The sequence below is a fragment of the Amblyomma americanum genome, chromosome 7 (genome assembly GCF_052857255.1).
Source record: "Amblyomma americanum isolate KBUSLIRL-KWMA chromosome 7, ASM5285725v1, whole genome shotgun sequence".
In the NCBI taxonomy this organism is placed as follows: Eukaryota; Metazoa; Arthropoda; class Arachnida; order Ixodida; family Ixodidae; genus Amblyomma; species Amblyomma americanum.
Window position 1 is genome coordinate 28,393,782 of NC_135503.1, and position 26,488 is coordinate 28,420,269.

The 26,488-nt window shown below is 47.9% G+C and overlaps 2 protein-coding genes across 2 annotated transcripts in view; one reads left to right on the forward strand and one right to left on the reverse strand.

Moving 5' to 3' along the window:
• LOC144098744 (calcium-activated chloride channel regulator 2-like) overlaps nt 1-26,488 on the forward strand; it is a 573,215-nt gene that overhangs the window by 37,970 nt on the left and 508,757 nt on the right. The window lies entirely within an intron of this gene.
• Nucleotides 12,269-25,941, reverse strand: LOC144097634 (oviduct-specific glycoprotein-like). The gene is made up of 6 exons (XM_077630288.1): nt 25,937-25,941; nt 24,148-24,416; nt 22,682-23,040; nt 17,584-17,820; nt 16,525-16,890; nt 12,269-13,238 (listed from the first exon to the last, which is right to left on the reverse strand). The coding sequence occupies exons 1-6, from the start codon at nt 25,939-25,941 to the stop codon at nt 13,002-13,004; spliced, it is 1,473 nt and encodes a 490-aa protein (XP_077486414.1). The 3' UTR covers nt 12,269-13,001.

The window sequence follows — 26,488 nt, forward strand, 5'->3', positions numbered from 1 at the left end:
CTCTATTCCATCTTCCTCCTCGCACTTCTGTTTTCTCATTTAACTCGAAACAAAACTTATTACACGCTCCCAATCGGAAGGTGAGCGCACTGAGCTTGAAATGATGAAAAAAAAGTAAAAATGAAAGAGGCTCTGTAAGTCAGCACTGGAGGGGGAGGGGGGGTGGAAAGGTAATTCGAGGATTTCGGGAAAAGAGTGGCGGGGGAAATAAAGGGCACAAGTTTGGGAACCGAAGAAAAGGAATGGAAAGGGGAAGGGAAAAAAAAGCTGGAGACTAGGCGAGGGCGAAACGTGTACTGCAGGAGTGATAGTTGTGAATAAGGTTTTAAACAAATCGAGAGAAAAAAATATGAGAGGAGCGAAAGCAGAATAAGGGACAAAGGGAATGAAGGGAAAAGGGCGCCGACGCAGACTGGGGTCGCTGAGGAGCAGAGGTACGACGGATGCAGCTGCTGAGTAGCGTGCAATCCAGTGATGCCACCGTTACCTTTTTTTTAGTTCAGCGTCGCTCGCAGAGAGGTGAGAGACAGAGAGAGAAAAAAAAGGACACGCAGCTAGAGAGACATCCGTCGAGGCTTTTCCTATAGCATTTCGCTTTGATTCGAAGACAACAAAGCAGCTCGAAGGGAGGGAAGAAGCAAGAAATGAAATTTTGTGCACGTGTGTGTGTGTGTGTTTTGGCCTGGTTTCAGCTCTGGCGAGCGCTCGATTCGGAGTTGCCGGGTCGGGCCGGTCGGTCTGTCGGTCGGTCGCAGTTCGGCGGCTGTTTTTGCCGAGGCGCGGCCCAGGATGTTCCCGCAGCCAGCCAGGCAGCGGATCGTTTTCGCGCTTCACTTATTCGCCGCTCTCGACGCGTGCTTTCGGGACGGAGAGAAAAAAAGGGGAGGTCGGATCGGGATTGAGGTGGAAGAAGAAAGGGGGAGAGGTGCGGGAGATCGGCGTAAAATACTGCTTGCCGGCCGCTCTCGCCGCGGTGAGGTGTGGCGGCGCCGACAAATGGGCGCGCCGAAAGTTTATATAGGGAGCTGCTTGAAGGGCGGTAAGGGAGATTGGGGAAGAGCGAGGAGAAAATAGGGAGGAAAGGGCAGCGGGAAGAACGGGTTCGGGAACAGAAGGAGGGGCGGAAAGTAGGAAGCGTAATAAATGTTAAGGGACAAAGAAGAGCCCGGTTTATATATATAAACGCACACACAAAGGAGTGCCCTGATGAGCGTTCCCGATCGCCTCCCATTTCCCGATTCCCTATTCATTTGTTGCTGCGTAGCTGCTGTCGCTTTCGCGATTTATCTAATTCTTTTTCTCCGTTTCCGCTCGGTGAGATTCTTCTGTCCTCGGCGAGCTTTTGTTCTTTCGATTTCAGCGGTACAAAACTCGGTTACAAAGTGGGAAAAGATATTGTGTTTAGGGTCGGCGGCGGCGAGCAGCCGTCGGAAAGAAAGGCGCGTGGGGAAAAAAAGGTTGAAGAGAGACAACCGGTTCGCGTTTCGCACCATGTGGAACTTTATTGCTGGTTTGCGTGCGCACCCGCGTTTGCAGACATTTGTGTGAATGCGGCCGCGCGGCGAGCGGGCAACGTGTAAACAGCGCTTGAAATCGAAGCGAGGAAAGACTGCGTGCAAATGCATGAGAGGCTGTCAAAAAGCAGTAAATATAAAAGAGAAGGTGCCCATCAGTGAGTCACTTCAAGATTGGAGTTGCGCGTGCGCGCTTTTGGAGCCGCAGGAAATAGCCGCGTCACGGCAAGCGCCGCCTTAATTGAATGTAGTGGGAAAAAAATAAAAAGCAAAAAACGCGAACTGGACTTAATCAGAGCCCCTCGACTCGTGTTTGGACGAATGTTTGAGAGGTGAATGAACTTTCAGTTTCCCCCTCCCTTTTTTTTTTGCAATGTTCATTGGCATTATGCAGGATGCTTGCCTCGCTCCATGAATATATGTGTTCATGCAGTACCACTTATACAAACAGTTCATCGCGCAGTGTGAGGAGGTACTGCAGCCATTAAATGCGAGCCGGTAATTTGATTTGTTTTGAATGAAGCGTTAGAAGGTTGGGGGGGGGGGGGGGGGGGGGCTACTATCGCCGCCACTGAGCGGGCATGATGGCTCCGCGAAGTCGTTTATAACTTTGTCGGGAATTATCTGCGAACAAGCTTTCTTCGATAAAGTATTTTCTAGATTGGTTGTAAGTGTCTCTGTGCTCATAGCAGTGCATCAGAGCTTTAAAAGCCCCCCCCCCCCCAAAAAAAAAAAAATCTTTACAAGGTCGTATATATTTAGTACGCTAAAGACTGTATCTGCATGTGGGACCAAATAAAAGAGAAGAATTGAACTTTAGAAGGTTTTTTTTTTGTAGGCTGGCTTATTGTACTACAGCGACTTTGAATTTCCAATAGACTGAAGTGACGAAGTTCAGTGACGACATCCGCCAAAGAACATCTGTGTCTCGTTTTTGACCGCCGTTTCCCTCGCGCTGTGAGCCTCCAAACATGCGTCTCTAGCTAGCCCAAACTGCTACCCCGGTAAATTAAAGAAAAATAGTGTGGGAAGAAGACAATCGGTTGGAATTTCTGTTAATGTTAGTCTTCATTCAGCTAGATACCAACTCGCAAAAATAGAAAACACAAGCCCATCAGGATACACATCAAGACCTGCAGATTCGTATTGTTGCCGTTCTTTCAGGTTCTCAGAAATAAAATGAAAAGTACTCTGCAAGCCCAGTATCTAGGTCACTCAGTGCAGGACTGTGCCGTGAAAACTCACAGCACGGAAACCCTAGTGAATCAGCAACAAAGTGAGGACTCGAAGGACCGGGAAGAGTATATAAAATCGCGGCATGCTTGTAAAAGCACTGACATCTTTCCTACGCCGCGAGGAAGGTTTTGAAAGAAGGGAAAGGCAGGGCCGGGGTGCAGGGGGGGGGGGGGGGGGGGGGGGAGAGAGAAAGACGTGCGCGCACACCGTATATCGTTTGATTTAGCTCAGGGGTAAGTACGTCACTGCCGCCCGAGGGACCGACAAAAGCGTGGCATGCTCTGTAAACGATGGAGAGAAGAAAAAGGAAAACCTCAAACGATGAAGGAACGCTGAGCCAGAAACGTCTACAATGTGCAAAAGGGACGCCAAGAATACGAGGGTCGACGACCGGAACAGAAACAGCAAAGCATAATAAGAAGTAAAATGTAATAGAATTGAATGCGCGGGAAAGAGAGGAAATGATAGGAGGAACGAAAGAGTTGGTGGCGTACTAAACGCGGGAAAAAGAAAAAAAATAAAGGAACGCGAAGAGCTGGAAAACTGCAAATGCGCGCCCCGCAAGGAACACCTTGCTCCCAGTGGAGCTGATCCTAAGGGTCCAGGGCCGACTCCTATCGGGCCCGAACCTCGCCGCCGGTATTGCCACCGACTCGCGACGTGACCAGACTGCCCCGGCCATAGCGAAACACGCCGCCGCGCTCCACAACGTGTCGCTTTTCCAACCTGCCCGCTTCTCTTTCGGCTAGCCGCAACGAAAGCACCACATATATACGCCTTCCTCCTCCGAGAGTCCACGGATACACGCGTGTGTGTATATGTAGGCTCCTACCCTTCTTGTAAGAAGAGGGGACTCCGGCGAATGCCGCTGGCAGCGTCGACTACAAACGGGGCTCGTTGACGGTGGCCACGCACTTCGCTTTTGCTTCCTTCTTTATAATTTTTTTTTTCGCAAATGTATACGAGACGAGTTCAGTGTACGCCACTTTGCAAAGCCTGTCGGTCGGAGGCCCCCTGCAGTGCAGCCATCTCAGCCTGGATTGTGCCCGGGCGACTACGCCGCGTTCGGTGACTGCGCTTGTGTATATTCTGGAGCGATTTTGTATACACTACACGTGTACTTGGTAAAGCGATTCTGTGTGCGAGCTGCAGGGGGCGCCTGTTCGAGGCCGATCGCCGAAGTACCAATAAGGAACTAATCATAAACCAGGTGTTTATACCCGAGTCATTGCTGTGGTTAGGTGCGTTGGGACGAATGCCAATAGCGCGCCGAGGATATTCGGCAAGGCCTCTTTCGCTGCTTCTTGTTAGTTCTTTTTTATGTATTTACAGTTTGTTTACAGTTTTCCCCTAGAGGTCATTGTCGATTTATTTTTCTCATCTCATGCCCTGCATTGCGACCCGTGCCTAGTTTTACAAAGAACCAGTCACAGGAGTAGCCGTGAGTGGGGATCTGTTCTTCGCGATTGCGATGCACCCTCTGCAGTAGATGAGGGGCCCAGTCTGGTGCCATAGAACTGTAGCCTTAACGAGGCGGGAGTGGAGTTTTCCGAAACTTGCACCGATGAGGAAGTGATTGCATACAGTGTTAGACACATGCGTCCACAAAGCGAGGCACTCTCAAACCAGAACTGGAGCGAGTTATATCATGCTGAAGCTTTGCTACAGCTCGAGATGCGAGGGATTCCCTTCGCCCTTGATTGATTTCTTAAGCATCTCGATATAATCGCGTTTTTGGTTTACACGCACGCATCACGGGCGCTTATTCGAGGTGACTAAAGTTCTTTTTCTTGCGTGCGTCAGTGCCCCCGTCGCCATTTCACCGTGTGCGGAGAAAATTGCTTCAGCCAACGCAGAGAGCGGGTTTGTCACGATAAAGCGATTAATTTCTTGGGCGTGACTAACATAGCGTTTCACGCGTAAGATAACGAGCGAATTTTCCGAAGTGTTGCTTGCAGCCTATAGAGTGGTTATCCTCTTAAGCTAGTTTAAAAAGTCCGATCGATCAGCAGCTCAACTTGATTGCATGCGTTATTGCGCGTCCGGCCCCGTGTCCATAGGTGAAAGCTCGTCGTTGTGTTTGTAGCGGCAGTCTTCTTGCATCTGAAACCTTTTCTGTCAAAATCTCATAGTTATGATCGTCATCCTCACTAAATAACATCAATATCAATCACTCAGTCACATTTGTACCTGTAATAAAAGGGCTTGACCTACGCACTAAGAAAAACCTTACGCCTAGGGGCGTGACACTTAGGTGGGGCACCCTTACCACACTCCTAATTTTTCTTTTTTTTTGTGGGGGAAAAGGCGCGCTAAGCACGCCAGAACCGTTATGCACCCTTTAAAGGTGCGCAGGTTCAAGGGTGTTGTCCCATGGAGTGCAAAGGTACGTGAGGGTATGCGGGTGTTCTCGGACTTTTCGAAAATCTTTGCAGTTGTTCATCAAGCATGCTTTTATTATGTGGTATGCGAGATATAACGTGCAATACCTGTACATGGGATATAAAACGGGCTGTAGTGGAGGGCTTCGGATTCACTTGAAATATGTGAAGTTATTTAATATGCACTGACATCGCACAGCAGACGGGCGTCCTTACGTTTCGCTTTCATCTAAATTCGATCACCGTCGCCGGGATCCGATCCCGCTGCAGCAGTTAAAGACCGAGACCTTGGGTATCGCAGATAAGACAGACCTACCTGTATGGCGGGTTTAAAATGAAGCTCTTTCATATGTTTCATCAACGCGCTGTTCAGGTGTCCGCCAAGAGTTGATTGTTACAGGGCCATTTCCTTCCTCTTAAACATTTTTTTGTTTGCACTACTAGTTTCAATAGCCTGAGCAATCATTCTTGAAGTAAGACGTGGCGAGGGAACTTCTGAATTTGTAAGGAAAGCCCAGAAATTCGAAGCCCAATTTTATCTACAGCTACTTAAGCAGTCCCATCAGCGGGTTCTGAGTGCGTGGCTGTGTAGAACATTTCCGAAGGTGTCGCGTAGCCCATGTCGAAGAGACTTAAACCCAGATTTATTCCGTGGATCAGCCCGACTTAATTTATATGACGACAATGAGCTAATGCGGCCATCCGGATCGCAGGCATTCAGAACACGTTTGTAAACAACCTTGGTTTCGTCAAAATCGCACGTTCCCAATATCCCGTTTATTAAGAAAATCAGCGTTTATCACAGTAGAGTAACGATGTCTTCCTCTCGACGAAGAGACTAAATGCATGCAACGTAAAGCCTAACGAGCTCATAGCTGAGTTCAGTCGGGATTTAGCTAAACTGTCCGAAGTTCTGGCAGAGTTCTCGAAAAGGTTCTTCGTTTAAACACAACTTTCGATCGTTCATTAGGTTGAAAAACAACCGGAGCTGCTGGTCGACCAGGGAGTTTACCGCCGCAACCCTAGTTTTCAAGTGTGATGTTCTACATATTTAGCTGGTAACCTTTTCTGCATCTATTACATAGAAAAACAAAGTACGAGAATTATTTATAGCTCATTGTTATCGAAAAAAAGGATGGAGATACCACGGAATAATATAAAACACAATCAGGGCCATTAGTTATAGCTTCACACATTGTTTTAAAAAATAAGAATGGAGAATGTCGGCCATCATATCAAACACAATCAGGACAGTTGAAACGCCAACACAAAAACACAAAAGAAGTACCTGCTTCAGAGGAAATGCAGGCGGGCTCCATTAACACTTCTGAAAGGTGCTCCTTGCACATTCGAAGTGGAAATCAACTGCGTCAGTACTAAGCCTTTCTCATCTTAGGTCTTCACATCAAATTGTTGGTGTTTCATGTGACGCTGATACTACATCTCTTGCACGTCCGCCAATAGAGAAGAATTGTGTGGCCGTGCCTTTGCTGATGAAAGGAATCCATTTTGGTGGACCATTTACGCCACAGCGTAACGTTTTCAGCAGTGGCAATTATTTATTCTAGGCGCTGCTACCAAAATCAGTGCGCATTTTTCCCAGCGTGACAGCCCGCCAGCACGGACTTGACTTCCGTAGGGTCTACATTGCTGGCAAGACACCTCACGCGGAATGCCATGGAAATGACGAAGCGCTAGCGGGTAGAAGATGTTTTTGTACTTCAGTCCTTCTCCCTGAAGCCAGTTCTTGCTTGGTGGGGTTAATCACTGTCGCTGCTGCAATTTTGCTTGTACAGCGATGCGGTATGGCGTTGGAGTATCAGGATGCAATAAGCAGTTATAGCGTGTGGATCAGTGCCGCGTGCAACGTGAGCGGACGGCGACGACTACGACACGATCTCGCAGAGCGACGCCCATACAGCTCTCGCTGTAAATATGTTCGAGCTTCGTAGACAGAAGAACGACGACGTTTGCGGTAAACAGTGAGTAAACGAGCTCTATGAAGCACGCATGCGGCGTACGTAACATGTATGTGTCCGTGCTTTCCACATTGTGCTCAGTACCCCTTCGAGCTATCATGCAGTGCGTGATTACTTTATTGTCGTCCACCTCACTTGAAGAAAAAAAGAAGCAACCACTGAAGGCCAGCAGGTAAAAATAAGTGCCAACGTAAGGGCGCCTACCCAGTGAAGTGCAGGAAGATGTAAGAGAAAGATAGCCAACTTCCTAGAAAAAGACAAGTGGCTAGGCAGGTCAGAGCGAAAGAAGATACAAAGAAGACCAAAGAAGTGCGCCGAGGATGCCACTAATTTCGATTACCGCCGTTTCGGAAGAGGGAGGGGGGGGGCGGAGAGAGGCCCACCCAACCTCTACCCCAGACGAGAAGAAGTACGATGCAGAGGTGGAACAGAAGTGGCCGAAAAAGCGCCAGATTAGATTAACCAAAAGGAATGGCTCGAGAGCGCGTGGAGCAGGAAGTAGCGGCGCCTCGCCCCCCCCCCCCCCCCCCCCCCCCCGAACCCCGTTCGTCTCCTTTCGCCACCGTTGCAGCCTGTGCCGCACTCTTGGCGATTCCGCCGCGTGTGGTGGTGAATTCGGCAGCGGGAGCTGGGCCTTTGCTGCGGCGCTGGAAGCAGTCCCGCAGTTTCCTGCGAGTAGGCCTAGGAGAGCGAGCGCGCAAGCACCGTGATGAGGCAGGCCGCCCCCGTTTCTACATCGGTCCGTGATTTACTTGCATTCTGCGTCTCGTCGCTGAGGCGAATAAGCAGCAGTGGTGGAAGAAGAGAGGGAAGAGAGTGGCGGGTTTCTCTCCCCCTTTTCCCACAACCGTGCCCTGATTGCATGGCAATGTGGCGGTAGCGGCGGTCTGTCTAATGCGGGGTCTGAGAAACTCAAGCCTGGAGGAGGCGAAACGAAAAGTACGATCGGCAGAAGGAGGAGGAGTGTATGTGCCTAACAGGAAGAAGAAGAAAAAAAAAACGAGGCCGCAGAAGCTTTCCAGAGAACGCTTTCCCGCAGTGCATCCATGCAGTGGCGTTGCTATGTGCGGAGAAGCCCGAAGGCAGGGCGTGGGGAAATTTGTTCCAGGTGATTAGCGGCCAATCGCGGGCTTCCGATTTGCCCACTTTGTCTTCGCGGCCAAGTGAGATGTGGCGCAATTGGATATACACTCCACCGGCTCCAGGGAGGGGGGGGGAATAGATAGAGAGAGGGGAGGAAAGAGTAACGGGAGCGTAGAATGAGTGGTAGAAGCACTGCTGGAGGGGAATGAGTGGTTGCCAGTGAACCCCGCTTGGTTTCTCGCTAAGACGGGCGCGAGCTACGAAGTGGCCTGCGCATCCGCTTGAGCCGCCACTTTCTCTTTTTTTCTCTTTCTTTTCATTTGTGCAAGGAACTGACCGAGAATTAGGAAAGTGTTTCTCGATACGGTAAGGTTTTCCCTCGCACGCCTTCGGCAACACACTCGCTTCTTTCTACACAGATCACTCAGAGAATTAGTCTTCTCATGTGACTGGACTCTGTGCAATGAACGGAAGGCTGGTTGGGATACAAGTCCACCTAAAAGGGGTACGTGAGTTTGAGTTTTAAAAAAATAAACGAATCCATGGCAGTAACATTTTCTTGAATATAAACAGGAAGCCTAGCGTTCTTTCTCGTGCCCTATGGACATCTATGAGGCGCGAAATTTCAGTCTTTCAATCCATGCGCTATTAACCACGTGATACCTTGAGAATTAAATGCCGAATAAAAGTTTAGGACTTCCAGCAGTTAATCGTCAATTGCCCCAGAGACAGCAGAAATGTAACGCTGGCCAAATTATTAAAATAAAAATTCTCAGGCACATGCAACAAAACAAAAAAAAATTAAAATAATTTCATTACATGCATATGTTTAAGTATGCCTGTTCGAAATATTAAGCTGCTTCGCCGGAATCGTTAGGTTATGCAGTGAGAAACGTTACAGTAGGCCTTCTGCACCCTTAGCGCTTGACGCTTCCTTTGAGAAGAGCGTTGGAAAATCTGGTGTGCGTAATACTCCGAGGGTTTGATTCTATTTTCGCGTATGTAAATCGCATCTATTAAACTAAAGACATTTGTAACGTTCGGTACCTCACGTGACGCACGAGGTATTACACAGTAACGTTACAGTGCTATGTTAACCACGTACATAATTAACATTGTATATGGTGGTGATGAAGACGATAAGCCGAAGGCTAGTTTGAGAGCCTGTTGAAAAGTTGAAAACGAGTACGTGATCGTCGTAGGCATTTTAATGGACACAGGCAGGCACATTTTTTGTTTCGCGGTGACTAAACTGGTTCTTTTTTTCGTATTTCCGCATGACTGGTTCCCGGGCCCCGGCATTAGTTGACTTTATTGGCAGATAACATGTTTCAAGCACCCGAGAAGTTGGTATAGTTTTGTTGCAGAGAGAGAGAGAGATAAAAATTAAACAGTTTCATGCTTACCACTGCCAACAGCTGCTTCCGCTTCAGTTTTACTGCAATATGTTTACTGGGATTTAGCAAATTACCGATGAGCACGTGGCAGCGAAGGCTACATCGCGATTCATTGTTCCCGCCAGCAATTCCTTTTGTCTCCTATCAAAAGTCGCGTCGCACAGACGAGAACCTCTCGAAACCATCGCTGCTTTGTTATACGTAGACCGCTTTGTGAAAGCGCACTTTCATGGACGCGAAGGGACACTTGTTTCAATATTTCTGCAAACCTGAGCGAGCTCTGGGCCCAGTCTGTGTCGCAAGCGGCTTCAGCGAAAAACCGGGGCTGTGTATACTGCGTGTACTGCATTACTATTAACCGGCTCCATTGTCTCCGCGACTGCCCAACACCGAACCGGCTTTGTCCGCCGCATGTCACCCAAAAAGGCGAGCGGTTTAGGAAAACAGGAGAGCGCTAGTCGGTCCCGCACTGAGCATACCCAACCCGAGCATGCATGCAGGGGTCCCGCTACCGCCGTCTTTGTGCGGCTGAAGAAGAGGCCTTTGCAAAGCGGCGGGACCTCCTCCGTTTCGTACATGTTCGTCGGCGGCGGCGGAGCAGCGAAGTTTTCTGTCGGAACACGGCGGCGTCGTTATCCGGACTTGGCGCGGCGCGAGCCCGAACAAGGGGCGTAGGGTAATTAATTTCTCACACGCCCGCGCCTTACGACGCTCCGCTGTTTCTGGCAGCCGCTCCGAGAGCACACACACACATCCGCCCACCCGTGAACAGATTGCGCATGTCGCGTTGCGGCTGACAACGGCGAAGACAACGACGTTCGCGACACGAGGCTCGGGCAGGCGGACGGGCGGGCAGGCAAGCATAACGAAACAGTCACTGTACTCCTAGACTGAGTCACGGAGGACGAGGTTCTGCCGAGGGCACTCGCGAGGGAAGGAGCTTCTGTGTCGGATGGAGGTTGCTGGATAGATGGAGAGTCGCTCGTAGCCCTGGCTAGCGGGGCGTAATGTTAACGCACTTGACGGTGTCCTCCGCTAGACATTAATCCACGGCGCGAGAGCGCGGAAGCGCCGAGGCGTCTGAGGAAGGGATGCTTCAGACAGCTGGCGCTTGGAGAGGAGCAGGGGTGAAGGGGATTTGAGATTTGCATGTAAAGTGAGCACGACACTGGTTGAGATATGCTTAGAGTTAGGCTGAAATTGGGCGAGGCGATTGCTAACCGAATCCCGCTCGCAATAAATGCATTGTCTTTTTTTTTAAATTATACACGTGTAAACGTAAACGTGACCTGACACTGTTGAGACATAGATTCGGTTAATTCCTACGCGATTGCGTTAAGGAGCTCGTGTCGCAGATTTATAGTCGTCTTCGTCGTTGACCGTGAGAGAATTATCCATAAAAAATCCCCAGAAAAGCAACCCAGAAGGCAGGTGGGCCACTTAGGTCACGTGATATTCTGGCGTCATCATAACCTGCCCATTATATTGTGAAGTAACTGCACACCGTGGCGGTCAAGGTAATGATTGGTCGTGAGAGGTATGTTGCTCGGGACGAGCAACCTGGGTTATGCAAGTCCCACCGGTGGCAGCAACTGCCATAGCACAGCATTGGCGCATCCCTTAACCGCTGCAACACTGCAATAGAAGTGGTATGAGGACTCCCAGGGATCCATGAATGCTTAATAGTAAGTAGAAAACGACCAACTCTGCATATATGGGCATTAATCTATTAAAGCTATCGCGTCATATCCTTAAGGCGGAGCTCAAGTGACTCCTCCAATTTTTGTTGCTTAAAAAACGTAGAAAAAAATTCTTAAGTTACGCCGTATGAACAGAGCATCTGTTTCTTTCTTTAGATCCAGCTGGTTCCCACAGAACATCTACAACAAGAGCAAATTGTTATTGTTCTGTTACTTCACAATTTCAGACTGCTTCTCTTCTTTAATGGTCATACCGAGGTAAAGCCAGCTTGCAAGGCTGTCATCAAATGTCGAGTAATGCTTCGCACATTACTTGCCCTAAAAGGTTCCGGCAAGGCCCAGTAGTTATTACTCTATTACTTCAAGATTTCAGATTCTGCTTCTGCGGTTTAAGGGTCATAATGAATCAAAGCCAGCTAACAAATTCGTTATGTACTTCTATTGTTTCTCCACGTTCAGCTGCTTGCCCCCAAAGGCAAAACAAACATTGTAAAATCAAGAATTGAGGTTCTGCTTCCCCGTTATAAGGGTTATATTGAGGCAAAGCCGGCTTGAAAGGCGGTCACCTACGGCATTGTTTAGCGAATTCGGCTGCTGCCCCCAAAAGTCTTCAGCAAGAGACACATTAAATTTTTGTTGCCACAAGCGTTTAATACAGCTTTTTGGCACTAAGGTCCATCGCAAGGTGAAGCCAGCTTGAAAGGCTGTCACCTATTGGCACTGCGTCGCGCACCTGTGCTTTCGGGGGCTTTCTGTTTCAGCTGCTGGTAAACCACTAAAGATAGGCTTCAGAGTGCTGACGCTGAGGCGCTCCGGTGTTGGCGTCCTGTGACACTGCTGCCCTCCTCGGAAGAAAATAGGTCTCCCATCACGTTCACCGACTTCGAATTCGGAAACGAGCGCTACCAAAGTGAACGCGGGTCTGTATACGTCATTCTAGGATTACTTTTCAATGATTATTTTCGACGCTATACAGGATCGTCACCAGATGGCGGTGCATGGTGAACGAGGCTGTCGCAACTTGGCAGGCAGCGCAACCTCCCCACGTGACGTGTTTGGTTTCAGATACGAAGTCAGTGGGCGTCGGCAGCTGACTGCCTGGTCGGACGGCGCAGACGTAGCTGAATTCACTCGGTAAATTGGGGGAGAAAGAAAAAAGTTCATTTTGTGACCACATTTCTCACAATTTGCCTTGACAACTTTCAGTTGTTTCTAATGACCGTTAATGAAGCGATTTTTTTCAAGCCCAAAATAACAAGACCGGTGTACAGGAGTGGTATGCACTGTGAAAGAGCGGCGCCCTCTCTAAACATTTTGCTAGAGGCATTCGGAGGTGGGAACACTAAAAACAAATTCAACACTTGTGAGTTGCAACAAATCTTAAAGCCGGCGCAGTATTCTAATTTTGACAAAAACAGCTCCTCGTGATGCCCAAAACCTTGAATGCAGTGGTGTCGGTGGCGCTTTTGCTGATGTCATTGAGAGCTTCTGTCGTTAAATACACAACTGTTCCATGCTGCAGGATGTTTTCTGAAGCCACAGGAACCCACTGAATGTATAACACGTACAGGCCTCTGCCGTGTTACAGCGTACCGACAGAATCGCAGCAAATGCTGCAAAGCAAACATGGCTTTCACAAACCGACTATCGCAAAGCTAAGATCTCTAAGCAATGTCGTCGCGTTCTGTGCAGAAGCTATCTCTTCCCGCATTTAGGCGCCACCTATCACGGCTCCAGCAGTCTTGGTGAGCGAGTTGACTTCGCCGCAAACGCCTCGGTAGTCATCGCTTGTGACGTCCCAGAGCATGATTCCGCCCAGATAGTGGTTACGGACGAAGGCAGCCTTTTGCCTCACGCTGTCCGCATTCTCGTAGCTGACGCCTTCGTCGTCCTTGACGACCACCGGGTTGTCCAGCTCAGTCGAGTTCACCTCGCTCCAGACGCTGTTCTGGACGCCGCGCCACAAGCAAGGATTGACACATTGAGCCGCAAAAAAAAAATTCTAACAATTACTGCGGCAGCTGACGTTGGGACTTGTACAACGACCGCGATGATAGCTCTGCGATTTCACGTTGCATTCTGCTAAAAGCGGGTGGGCTCCGACATCTGGAGCTGGCGTTAGGTGAAAAGCGTGCAATTTCATGAAACCATTTGCTGAGCATGATGATGATTATTATAGGTTTTTATGGCACAAGGTATCTGTGGCCAAAGAGCGCCATGGCTCAATGTTTTTCTACTCAAGGTGGGGCAAAGGACCCATTTCGCAAGCATTTCACCCTAAATAAGCCGAGCGTCAGAACAGGAGAAAGCAATTATTGGTTCACCGCTGGGAACCAGGCGGCACTCCGTATCGAACCCCGCACCTCCCACATGAGAGGCCGATGCTCAGACTACTAAGCCACTATTGCGGGCTATTTGCATCTTACAACAGTTGAGTGGTTTGCGCCTGTACGGTGGCCAGTAATTGTTGCCAAAAATTAGTAGTTATTAGCCCGAAAGCGTTAATCCTTATAAGAACGGTATATAGACTGTCTAGAGGATTCTTATAGACTCTATTGCCTTCCTAGATATTTTATTTGTCTTTGAAAGTCTATAGACAACTCTACTAAAAGTGTAAGGCTATAAATCTCTAGATTATTTATAGACAGTCTATAAGGCTTGTATTTCCTATATACTAGTCTATAAAAATTGTCTATAGAAAGTCTGTAGACTATGTAGATAAAAGTCTAAGGCCAGTCTATGGACTGTCTAAAGGCATTTTTGTAAGGGGAGGCTCCCGTTGTGCAGATAATCCGGCGGCGGCGTCGGCGCTGTAAGCGAAAAAAAATCTCAGGAGAAGCAACTTAGGCGGTCAACCTTGGTCATATGACCTTGTAGGTTTATCATTACCTGCCCACCGGATTGTGAGGAAACTGACCCCCGTGACAGGTGGAAGTTAAATTAATGACGTGACAGGTGGAAGTTAAATTAATGATTGATCACGAGAAGTTTCCCAGAAGGAGCTACCTGACTCGCACAAGCCCTGCCGATAGCTGTACATGCCGTCGCAGGGCCATCGCTTCGCTTAACCGCTGCACCACTGAGCCTGGAGGGCTATGAGGACTCCCATTGATCCATGAATGTAAATCCGATAATAACCAATTGCGTATATATGGGCGTTAACCCATCAAAGCTATCGGGTCATACCCTTAAGGCTTAACTTAAGTGTCCCCTCTATAGCTTCCACAAACTGCATGGCTCCAATGAAGCCCAGATTTGCCGTGCGCTCATGTTCAGAGATGTAGCAGTAGCAACTCGACTTCATTCCGTTACTTGTTGTGAATGCGGCCATTATCAGATCGTTTGTTTAATTTTTGTTTAGAGAAATAGGTGTGTGAGTGACTTTAAGCAAGACGGTGCCGTCTTCTTGTATCGTAACCGAAAACTTCCTGCGATTCCCTTACTGACCGTTAACAGCGATATCTGTACGGTAGTTTCAAAGGCCCAGCAGTTACAACCAAGCCCATTCCCCTCCTCCCAGAGATCTCGTGGTTGTCGTCCGCAGGAAATGAAGTCATCACTAGGCAGGGACATATGTCCGACTGCTATCGGTCACATGAGTCGTCCTTACATTAATCAATCACGTGACTACTTGTCACGTGGCCTGTTGTATTTAGATGGCTCATGTAATTCATTTAGTATACTCCGACTTCAAAGTTTCACATTTGTTCTCCGCATGTTGCTTAAACGTATAGCTGACGCTGAAACTACCCTCACATAAAATGAACGCGTCTTCAGTTTTTTTTTTTTTTGCAGCAAGTTCTTTTTGCAGCAGGAGACACCCAGCGGCCTGATGTATAAAGGCAACAGCAAAGGTCGTACTCGTCGTCATTATAATCGTCAGCAGCAGCAGCACCTGCGCCTACTGCGAAACAAAAGCCTTTTTCAATAGGGGATATTCAAAATTCTGCAAGTGCGCTTTCTCGCATAACAATGTTGCCCAACATCAGATGGCTGACCATGGGTTACAGCTGAAACAAAGCAAGGAGGACTAGTTTTTTGTTTGTTTCTTCCAAAATACGTTTCTTACATTCTATCCACACCCTTAGCGCCTGCCCTGTACCTATCGCTGTTTTTGTTTTTTTATAGCGAAGTCGACCATCTTGTCTTTGGCAGCATAGTTATGTGAAAAAGCGCACTTGCGAAATTTTGTACATCCCCTGTTACCTCCAATAAACTCTATCCCGCGTCAGCCGCCAGTCACGCTATGCTCACAAACTTTCTATTGCGCAAACGTGTACCCTACTGGAAGATATGGTTTGCTTTGTTCTTTATTTATTCAGATATATCCCGTCTTTCCAAAGGCGTATAAGCGGGGGGGGGGGGGGGGGGGGGAGGTTACAACTTGGAAAAAAACAGACCTTCATTAGTCCAGCACACTTGGTTATAGGACAGTCGATTCTACTTTGTCACAGTTCGTGCAAAAATGAATTAGCGTAAAGGTTCGGTCTAGTACGGTAATCTCGAATTTTAAATTTATGATCACTTATTTCAGATATGTAGTGTGGATGTTGAAAATAAGTGTCTTTGTTAATTCCGGTCATGTTGTAAATTCGAAATAGTAACTTCAGGCACAATTTTCTTCGGCGCGAGGAGAGCGCTTCCCATTCCAACTTCGTTTTCATTTTAGTGCAGCTCTCACCTCGCTTGTACCGGCCTACGACGAACCTAGCTGCTTATATTCTGTATTCTATCGATTTGATCAATCAAAGTTTTCTGGTGAGGGTCCCAAACAGAACACGCATACTCCAGGACCGGTCGAACGTATGAAATACATGCTGTGTTTTTCAGGAGAATGGGTGAGGATTTAAGATCTCGATGAATGAAATCATAATAATAATTGGTTTTCTGGGGAAAGGAAATGGTGCAGTATCTGTCTCATATATCGGCGGACACCTGAACTGCGCCGTAAGGGAAGGGATAAAGGAGAGAGTGAAAGAAGAAATGAAGAAAGAGGTGCCGTAGTGGAGGGCTCCGGAATAATTTCGACCACCTGGGGATCTTAAACGTGCACAAACATCGCACAGTACACGGGCGCCTTAGCGTTTTTCCTCCATAAAAACGTAGCCGCCGCGGTCGGGTTCAAACCCGGGAACTCCGGATCAGTAGCCGAGCGCCCTAACCACTGAGCCACCGCGGCGTGTAGAATGAAATCGCTGAACGAAAATCGGCCTCCCTCGCATGCTTCTCCTCACCTTGAGCATCGCGCACACTTCGAAGTACGCCAGCAGCCCCGGCTTGCCAGTGAGCGGCCCCTCGAGACCCGGCAGCGTCTTATTATCCTCGACGCGTAGGGTGGCCGCGTCCATCTCCACCGAGAGTAGCAGCTGGCGCGGTGGCAACCCCGACAGGATGGCCTGGCGCGCTACTTTGAGAGGAGGGTCGGCGGTGGGGAGGACATCGGTAGGGAGATCGACCAGCACCTGTCCGAAGAGCGCCTCGTGTTGCTTCCTGTTCCGGATGACGAGGTAGTCGACAAAGGGCCTGAGTCGTTTGCCGAACGACTGCTGATGTGTCAGACCAGAGTCTTGTTCCACAACCGCCACTAGGATCAGGTTTGCCTGCGCACACGCGAATACGGCAGCGCAGGTGTAAGTGAAGAAATGAAGACTTGCACCCTTTTTAGGGGCAGGAGAGCGGCAAATTTTTCTATACCCAAGGCAACAACGCGCTTTTAACATTGGGTTGATAAATTGTAGGCGTCCGAAAAAGTAAGTTGTGGTATGCAGGGTCTAATGTCCCAAAACAGCACCGGTCGTTCTCTTACAACACCCCGGCCATGGCAGTATTAGCCCTGGGGCGCTCGAGGCATCACGGAAACAAGGCAGGATGATAGAGATTCATGCTGGCTAGATGATTTTTTTTTTTGAGAATTGCATGAACTGGAAGAAGAAACAGAAAAGAAAAAGACGAATAATGATGACTGTCACTGCTGAATAATGCACTTCTGTTCTAGCTGCGTCTGGCGTTTCGTGTGTCGATGCACACCTTCTCTCTCAAAGTGTTGCCTTTTGCACATATAAAACACATGAATACATTCTGCACTTCTACACGTCTATTAGTGAAGGCAACATAAAAACAACGTTGGCAGGCCATCGTGAGAGGAACGGCTTAAGCTGACAAGACACCACCACAGGGGCGTAAATTTCAAACACGCCCGAATGCTACGCCACCTTGGAAATGGCGTAAAATGCGGCAAATACTTTCCAGTTGTGTTTCAATAATAACTGCTTGAAGAGCCTGCTTGAGAGTACCTGCTTGAAGAGCGTGTGCAGTTTCTTGAGCAGGCGGATCATGGTGGCGCGATCTGGTTCCGGCACGGGGAACATGCCCTCGACCACGAGGCCGTGCAGCTGGTTGGAGAGCAGCCACTTGACCAAGTTGCGCGCGAACGCCATGCTCAGCGTGTCGCTGCTTACGTCGCCACCGATCCAGTCCAGCATATGGCGCTTCCCGTTTTCACCGACTTCGGCGTCCGCGTACACCAGCACCTGCGACCAGCCGTGCGGATGGGCACGAGGTTCCACACCGCCTGCAGTCCCTCAGTGCACCGCTCTTTTTTCCTGGCCTTACAAATCATCATCATCGTCATCATCATCGTCGTCGTCGACGTTGTCATCATGATAGTCGTCATCATAAACAACATCTTTTCCAGGGACCACAGAAATACAGTGTATACCGCGGCGACCGAGAGACTCGACATGGCGGTGGTGGCACACTGATAGCCGTATCAAACGAAATTCCCCCTTTTCCAGTCTTCACTATCTGCGATTTAGAACTAGTCTGGGTCTCTTTCTTGCTTTGGCTTGGGCAGGGCACGTAATGCGAAGGCAAGATAACCGCTGGTCCTTGAGGGTAACGGAGTGGATTCCAAGATAAAGTAAGCGTAGCTGTGGGCGACAGAAGGTTAGGTGGGCGGATGAGTTTAAGAAGTTTTCATGCAAAGGATGGATGCAGCTGGCAAAGAACAGGGTTAATTGAAGAGACATGAGAGAGGCCTTTGCCCTGCAGTGGGTGTAGTAAGGCTGATGATGATGATGATGATGATGATGATTATGATTATGATTATGATTATGAATATGAATATGAATATGAATATGATTATGAATATGATTATGATTATGATTATGATTATAATGATGGTGATTATGATTATGATGATGATGATGATGATTATGATTATGATTATGATTATGATGATGATGATGATGGGTCTCTTTCACCGTCAAAAACATGTGAATAACCCTTGGTTGTTGCTATTGTCTCCCGAACGCTCCAGCTGCTTTTGTTGACAATCTTTATGACGCCATCAATTCGGTGGTTTCTCGTTATCCCTCAGCTCCTATTGTTCTCCTCGGGGATTTTAACTTTCCTAATATCGTCTGGTCTGGTCCTTATCCCTGTCGCAAATCTAAGTCTTCACAGTGACAAGAGTTCTTAGATTTATGTTCAGCTTTTAATCTAACAGAAGTTGTAACGTGTTCCACGATGTATAATACGCAGTCAGGTAATACGCTGGATTTAATACTTTGTACGCACTCGGATTTTGTCTCATATCACCTACATACCTAGCTTGAGTGATCACTCACTGCTTCAATTCGACCTCACCATTTCACTCCAACGTGGTAGTTCGGTAGTGAAACCAATGCGCGATTACAAAAAAAGGAAATTTTGATACTATAAACTCTAAGCTGGCCATTTATTGGGACTAGTAGCTTGCAGATTTCGAACAGCGAAGTGTCCAAGAAAACTGGGATCTCTTTTGCAATAAAATAAAGGAACTCATGAATGCACATGTACCATTAAAACATATCCGATCTTACTCAAATGCTCCATGGTACACTAACACACTGAGACGCCTTTGCAGCGAAAAAAAACGACTTTTCTGTTCCGCAAAGCGTTTGAACAGTGCCGATCGCTGGGAAGTGTACTGGACGGCTGAAGTATATTACCTCAAAGCGGTGTGTGACGCTAAAGTCTTTTTCTTTAATAACACTCTTCATTCAATGTTAAAAAATAGTCCGAGAACTTTGGAATATTGTTGATTCACGCGACAATAGTGCAATTTCGTTTAACAATGATGACGGAGAACCCCTGTCGTCATCTGAGTGCGCCTCTACATTGAACCATGTGTTTTCCGAGAACTTTTTCTTATCGACTGAAAGTACGCTTGAAACTAATTTACAGTGTATTTTTTCTCCGATGCCTCCCATTGTCATTGATCCTGCTGGAATGGTAAAATTAATTGATTTATTAAAAATTTCTTCCTCATGTGGCATTGACGGCATCAATTCAAAGTTCTTGAAACAAACCAAAATGTATCCATCTGTATTTCTTGCATAACCATTCCAGCAGTCACTCGACCAAGGGATTTTGCCGAAGGACTGGAAATTTCGGGAAGGTGGTTCCTCTTCATAAATCAGGTAGCAAATCATCCCTTTTAAATTATCGACCCATATCGCTGACCAGTATTCCGTGTAAATTATTGGAGCATACATTATATTTCCATACCTATCGCTTTTTGAACTCTAATTCTTTTTTACATTTGTTCAACATGACTTTCGCCCTTCCTTCTCATGCGAAACTCAGCTCCTTCGTTTCACGCGTTCGTTACACAGCATACTTGATCGGAATTCTCAGGCAGACTTCATATTTCTGAACTTTTGCAGGGCCTTTGATAAAGTCCATCATATGCTATTAATGACTAAACAATCTGTACTGAATCCTGATCCTGCTATACTAAATTGGTTTGAACATTTTTTGATTAATCGCTCCCAGTACGTCTGTATTAACGATTGTAGTTCTCCCTTAACCGAAGTCACAGCAGGCGTGCCTCAAGGCTCCGTTTTAGGGACACTTTTATTTCTAATATACATTCACGACTTGCCAAGCTGCGTCTCTACTTGCATGCAATTATACGCTGACGTCTGTGTCATTAATCGCGGGGTTCGTAATGATAATGACATGCTAATACTTCAGTCCGATTTAAGTAACATTGCTCTTTGGTGTACAAAATTGCGCATGGAACTAAACATTAACAAATGTAAAATAATGCGCGTCTCTCGACAAGGTTTAATGTACCTCGGTGTACACACTTAACAACATTCCATTTGAGTCCGTGTCTTCATACAAATACCTTGGCCTAACCATTTCTTCTACATTAAGCTGGAAAGCTCACACTGCAACGCCAATCGCACCTTAGGATATTTAAGACGTAATTTCAGTAAAGCCCCTACGTCATTAAAGCTTCTTCTTTATAAAACCCTTATCCGACCCAAACTTGAATATGCTTCATCCATCTGGCATTCCAATCAAAACACTTTATCTCATGCTGTTGAAATGGGGTAGAATAATGCTATTCGATTTCTACTTTCTAATTATAACCGAAATGCCAGCATAACGTTAATGAGATCTAATGTCGGTTTGCCGTGCCTGTCTTTTCGCAGTAAAATTTTTCGCATTTGCTTGCCACCATGAGTCTCTACATCGTGAATTAATCATGTCGCCTAGCTACTTCTCCTCACGTGTCGACCATCGTCGCAAGGTTCCTGTTCCTAATTGCCGCACTAACACATTTTATTATTCATTCTTGCCAAACACACCTAAAGACTAGAACCACCTTCCCGAAGACATCGCATCGACATCAGATTACGCTCTTTTCAGGCAAGCATTGTTCAATCATTTTTGTGATGTCACCTAAATGTTTATTAATGCGTTTTTGTCATTTTGCCGTTTTCTTGTTATTGTTGTTCATGTCTTGCTTCGCTTTTCGATCTACTTTTGTAGTCCATTTATATTCGTTTTCTTGCTTTTTAACCTTTCACGCTATACGATTTATTTTGTATTTTGTGCTATATACCCGCCGCTTTTATGTTCTGGTTTTGCTTTTTATAACCCACTCCCATCTACAATGCTTCGGAGATTGAGGCTACGCGAAATAAATAAATAAATAAATAAATAAATAAATAAATAAATAACGAATCAACTAACTAACGTATTAGCTAATTAACTAATTAACTAACTAAACAAATAACTAAATAAATAAATAAATAAATAAATAAATCACCTCCGTACGCGCACACACCCACACACACAGTAAGTCCTAGGGTTCCTGTTTATGCTCCCGCAGGGAGCAGAGTTGAGCGAAAGTTTTCCCTGCGCCGCTATTAACGACAAATGTTCTGATTCGTAGTGGCTCAGCCGACTTCACAGGTGCAGAGCGGTTTTATCGCATGCGCAGGTTTTCCAGAGATACCACGTACAGGCAACTGGCGCCATCTCCATGTGCGCTCTGGTACTAGCGCTGTCACTGGCGGCGAGCGGTGCTCAGTAGCGGTGGCGGTACACGCTACTCTCAAAGTCTGTTTAGCTAGCGTGTACTGCGTTAAGGTAAATGAAATTCGCGGCAATCCTGTTCATTCCATGGCTCAGTAAAATGCTGGGCAAATAACTGAAGATTTCCGTACTGGTTACGTGATGATGGAGTTTTCAGCGTAGTGTTTTTATTCGAAATGATACTGGACTGTTGCATCATTGGCTGTGAATTTAAACAGTACAAGAGAAACGTGTTACTTCTGATACATGGTAACTTGCGGCCTAAGAAAAATTAAGTGATGTACCGAACACCGCCAGCGATGCCTTAAAGGGACCCTGAAATGGTTTCGATGGCCATATTCTAGTTCAGCAGATGTGTAAAGGTGGTTTTTTCGGGCATTCGGGTCAAATTTAAAAGCTCTGCGTGGACACTATAATTAAGAAATAATTTTAAAAAACGCTGCTCGCAGTAGCTCGAAACCGATTAGGGCAACACCTCACCGTGCGTCCCCTACCCAGATGACGTCAGTGGACAGTTTGGGCAAGCCCACCGACGTTATCGGGCGCGCTCAGGGAGCGTGGGCCAGTGAAGGGAATAGGGTGCGGATAGGTACAGTCCCGGCTAGCTTATTCTTTTTTTCTGGCGCGTCGGCTTGTATGAGTTGATTGGGGCGAGGAGGAGCTTCATTTTTAATCGCCGATGTGTCCGGTGTTAACGAAGCTAGCCTAACAATTTTTGAGGTACGATGACGGGTGTTGTAATATAGATCGCTCATGTGCCTTTCCTGACCTCAGTGTGTACCATTTCAAGGTTCCTTTAATCCTGGCTCCTGCCACAAGAGGAGCGGCTTCCCCACTAAGCTTGGAACATAATGGCGGACCTTTGCGCAACTCTGCTACCTGAAATATACAAGAACACTAGTCAGCCCCGGTACGTAGCGCCATCTAGCGGTCAGTTGCGACCATTTTACGCTTGTTATAAAGTAGTGAATAACGTAGGAGAGGGAGCGGGAAGAAAGTGTTGGTAGAGGGAGCCACCTGCATGGCTTTCTTCCTCTTGAGGTACTCCATGTCCGCATACAGGGTAGGGTGCTGGGCGCGCTGGTACGCGTCGTAGTTGAGCATGTCGTCGAACCAGTCTTCCAGGGCGTGCAGCGGGAACACAACGTGCGTGCAGGGCTCGGCGGGCACATCGTGCACCGTGTACCGGTAGCTGCCCGGACGTGAGAAGGCGCTCAGGTTCAGGTGGCAGAACACGGCCGGGCTGTCCAGCAGGGTGCGCCCCCCTGAGTGGCTGCGCGCCGTGGCCAGACGCGCCACCTGGCTCTCGAGCTCGATGTCCGAGGCGACCACGCTCTTGAGGAAGTTGACGCGTCGCAGGTAGTTGAACAGCGCCCCTGCCGCCACGACGTGGAAAGTGAGGAGCCAGCACGCATTCTTAAGTCATGAAAAATGACGCTTTATGCAGCGTACCCTCCTTGATGGAGTAAAATGGAGTAAGCCAAAAGGGAGTAAAATGCAACTAAGAGCTCCAGTTAACCCTTTTTAACGGATGTTTAGTCCGTGGGGAGAATAACCATAGCTGGTGCGTTTTTGTGCTTGGTCTCTTATGAAGTAATGTTTGCTCCTTGAAGGTCTAATGGTTGAAACAACGCAGTTAATTCTGAAAGGACTTGTTAGCTGTAGCACGTTTCTCCTTTCTGGCTTAGAGTTATATTGCGTCAACTAATTCTGCTTAGATCTTCATTCGTACCAGGTATAATAGAATGGTATCTTATGTGATACACTATCGCATTTTAGCATCCGTTCGCGCAGCACAAGCGCTTATCATTGACTCTACCCACGTCTTTTCTTCTACGCTGATCATATTAGGCACCTCTTTACTGCACTAACTCCTGAGGTTATTTACACGTTTCAAAGCAAGGAATAATGCCATTTCCGCTGACACATAGCAATTTCCGATTTCTGGGGTTTAGTGGTAAGCAAAAGGGCACTTTAACGACGGAGCACCACACGCTGCGAGCATTGGCAGCCGTGATCGAACTTTGAGCGGCCAAGAGTTCGTGCAATTATTCGAAACCAGCATTGAAAGATGTATTTGTCCAACAAAAAAGAGATTTTTCAAATGACGGGCGATATCTCGCATCCCACACGATTTCGCACTTTGTCGAGTGGTGAAGTGTCGTAATCAAAGACACACAATGGTCTGCCGCAGCGATGACAGCGCTGTACTCTCTGTAAAACAATATGCACTCACAAACACTGCAGGTAGAGCGTCAATCCCGCTGTAACTGTCTTAGTGCGGTTTGTTGCTACCGGTGAGATCAACGCGGAGACATAGGTTTAGCACGTACAGGTTAAACACGCTCGGTTACGAGCGTCGCCAACGTTAAAACCACGCGCACATTTCAAGCTTGGCTTATATACGGCGCGTGCATTAGGAGCTCTATACTCGGCGACAACAGCGTCAGCCGGAGGCCCAGCGAGCCGGCACGGTTACTGACCAGGCAGCAGCGTGAGGAAGACAATGATGAGGATCATGCAGGAACCGCATATGTACAGCAGCGACGTCCTCAGGATGTGGTCGTCGACCCGCACCCGAGGGTGGCGTCGACGACGCAGCAGCTCTTCCTCCGAGGACGCCGTGGTGGCTGCCGCGTCCTTCTTCCTCTTCCTCCTCCACCACCACTGCCGCTGCTGCCGCGGCTCGGCCACTGCACCACCCCGCGCGCCATGCCCTGGGTGCTTGGCGCATGAGCCGCCATTGCGCCGGCTGTGATGAGAAAGAAGAACTGCCGCGAAATAACAACAATATATCTGCCCGGTTAGCGGGAAGCAGCCGATGCGTACGCCAAATGCAAGAAGAAATCATTTAGGAATTTAAAGCTAGTTCGTTTAATATTTTTTTATTTACGTCGCTCCTAGAGATGCCGTGGCTAAGACACCCGAAATTTGACCGTCCGTTTTAAAGGGGAAGGCCATGACATCACCACCTTTCTCATCGTCATCATGATATGAAATGTCGGGATAAAAATAGCTTTGTTTCGATTGAAAGGCTGCAGTCACCAAGAGTAGTTAGTGGTGCTCTCGTCGTCGCAACGCTGCAGACCATCAGAAATTTTTTTTTTTCGTGCACGCAGCGTCACCTGCGGATATAGTTGTAGTAAAAACATCTTTATTGATCAAAAAATAAAGTCCCCCAGGTGGTGCCCCTAATGCGAGGCTCTATATGTCGCGGCCACCACTACCGCACGCTCATCCGGCCATTGCAGGCCAGTGGACGAGGGGTCAGTCAGCCGCTCCTCTCCGGAAGTACTGCTGGGATGAGGCAAAAAATGACCTGGCGTTGCCTGATCATACGACAGAGGGAGCGGCGTTATCCGCAATGAGGGCACAGCTCTGGGTTAAGGGAGAGGTGGATGCAGGAGTACAACAGGGGAATGGGGTAGATGCCTGTCTGCAGGCGTCGACACACGACAGCACCCTTCCTGGTATGGTTGGTGTGGAGGGTAATGCTGACGAGTGATGCGAAGCGCTGTCCAACTGGACAGAGAAGGCGAAAGGCCATGCTATAGGTGGGCTGCGGTCCTCCCCGGCAGCCCGGTACCAGTGCTTTTGGGCAAGCGCGTGGGCGTACTCGTTACCAAGAGCGTCCGCATGCCCGGGCACCCAGACGAGCCCAGAAGGTATGAGGAGTGGAGCTGAGGAAGGGCTATAGTAGAGAGAGAGAGAGAAGTAGAGAAAGTGCTATGAAAAGAAAAACCTAAAAAACTTGAGAGACTTGTTCACAGCGATGTAAAATGAACATTGTTGCAGCCAAGGTCAGTGCTGAAGCAAATGAAATGGGCTGGACCACGTTCTCTGCTCCACTGCGAAACTGCTAGGGATGATCGCGAAGGGGCTTTACGAACTCAAAATGCAACCGCACTCCTGAACACAAGCTTTACTTCGCTACATGAGAACTCATACAAAAAGCTCGCAGTCGGGCGGCTGCGTGACAAGGCTTGTATAAGCACAGACAGGCGGGTACACATTCACGGCAGGCGGACAGCGGACTGGTGTCGGGATGTACGGGTCGCGGGTTCTTCGAAACTTTAGTTTTCGTCGTTGTTACAGTTGCATTTATGCTACGTTTCGATAGAAGAAATACTAAACGGATCACTGTGAGCGCTTCAACACTTATTGCCCTATACGCTGCATGTCCCCCGACCTGAAGTTTCATGTTCCCAAGCAGGCTTCGAAAAAGCGGGCCGAGTATCTTGACATTTCGCGGGCTCTGGCATCATGACGTACCGCATAACTAACCAGCTCGCCTTAACTGCCATATCCACGCATCAAGATACCGATCAGCCTTAATTGTGCCTCTCAGCACTCTATAGAAGTCGCCGAACCTGTTTCGCCAATGCTTCAGTAGCCTGCAATTTGTGCGGTTGTTGAATCAACGGGATACTCAAGATGACTACCCTATGCCTCGGAAAGCTAGCCCTCGCCGCTGCGCCTCATCCTCACTCACGACTTGTGTACACTCTCCTAATGAGCCGGCACACCTACCCCTGGCCACGTGACCATCTGCTCCACAGAGTGTGCCGAATGACTAGGTTACCGCATTGACAGATCTCTCTGTCTGTCTCTTGTAGAAGGCTCCACCGAAGCAAGTGGTGCTTTAATGGCTTATTAAATAAGTGATAAAGCATTAGACGGCTCATCGAGGCGAAAACCTGAAATCGCTCAGAAATTGGGGGGTTACAAAACTCATGACTGGTCGAAACAGTGTGACGCCACCAAAGGAAAGAAAATACGAAATGTTAACCAGTAACAGTCAGTACTAGTACAACTGCAGTGATT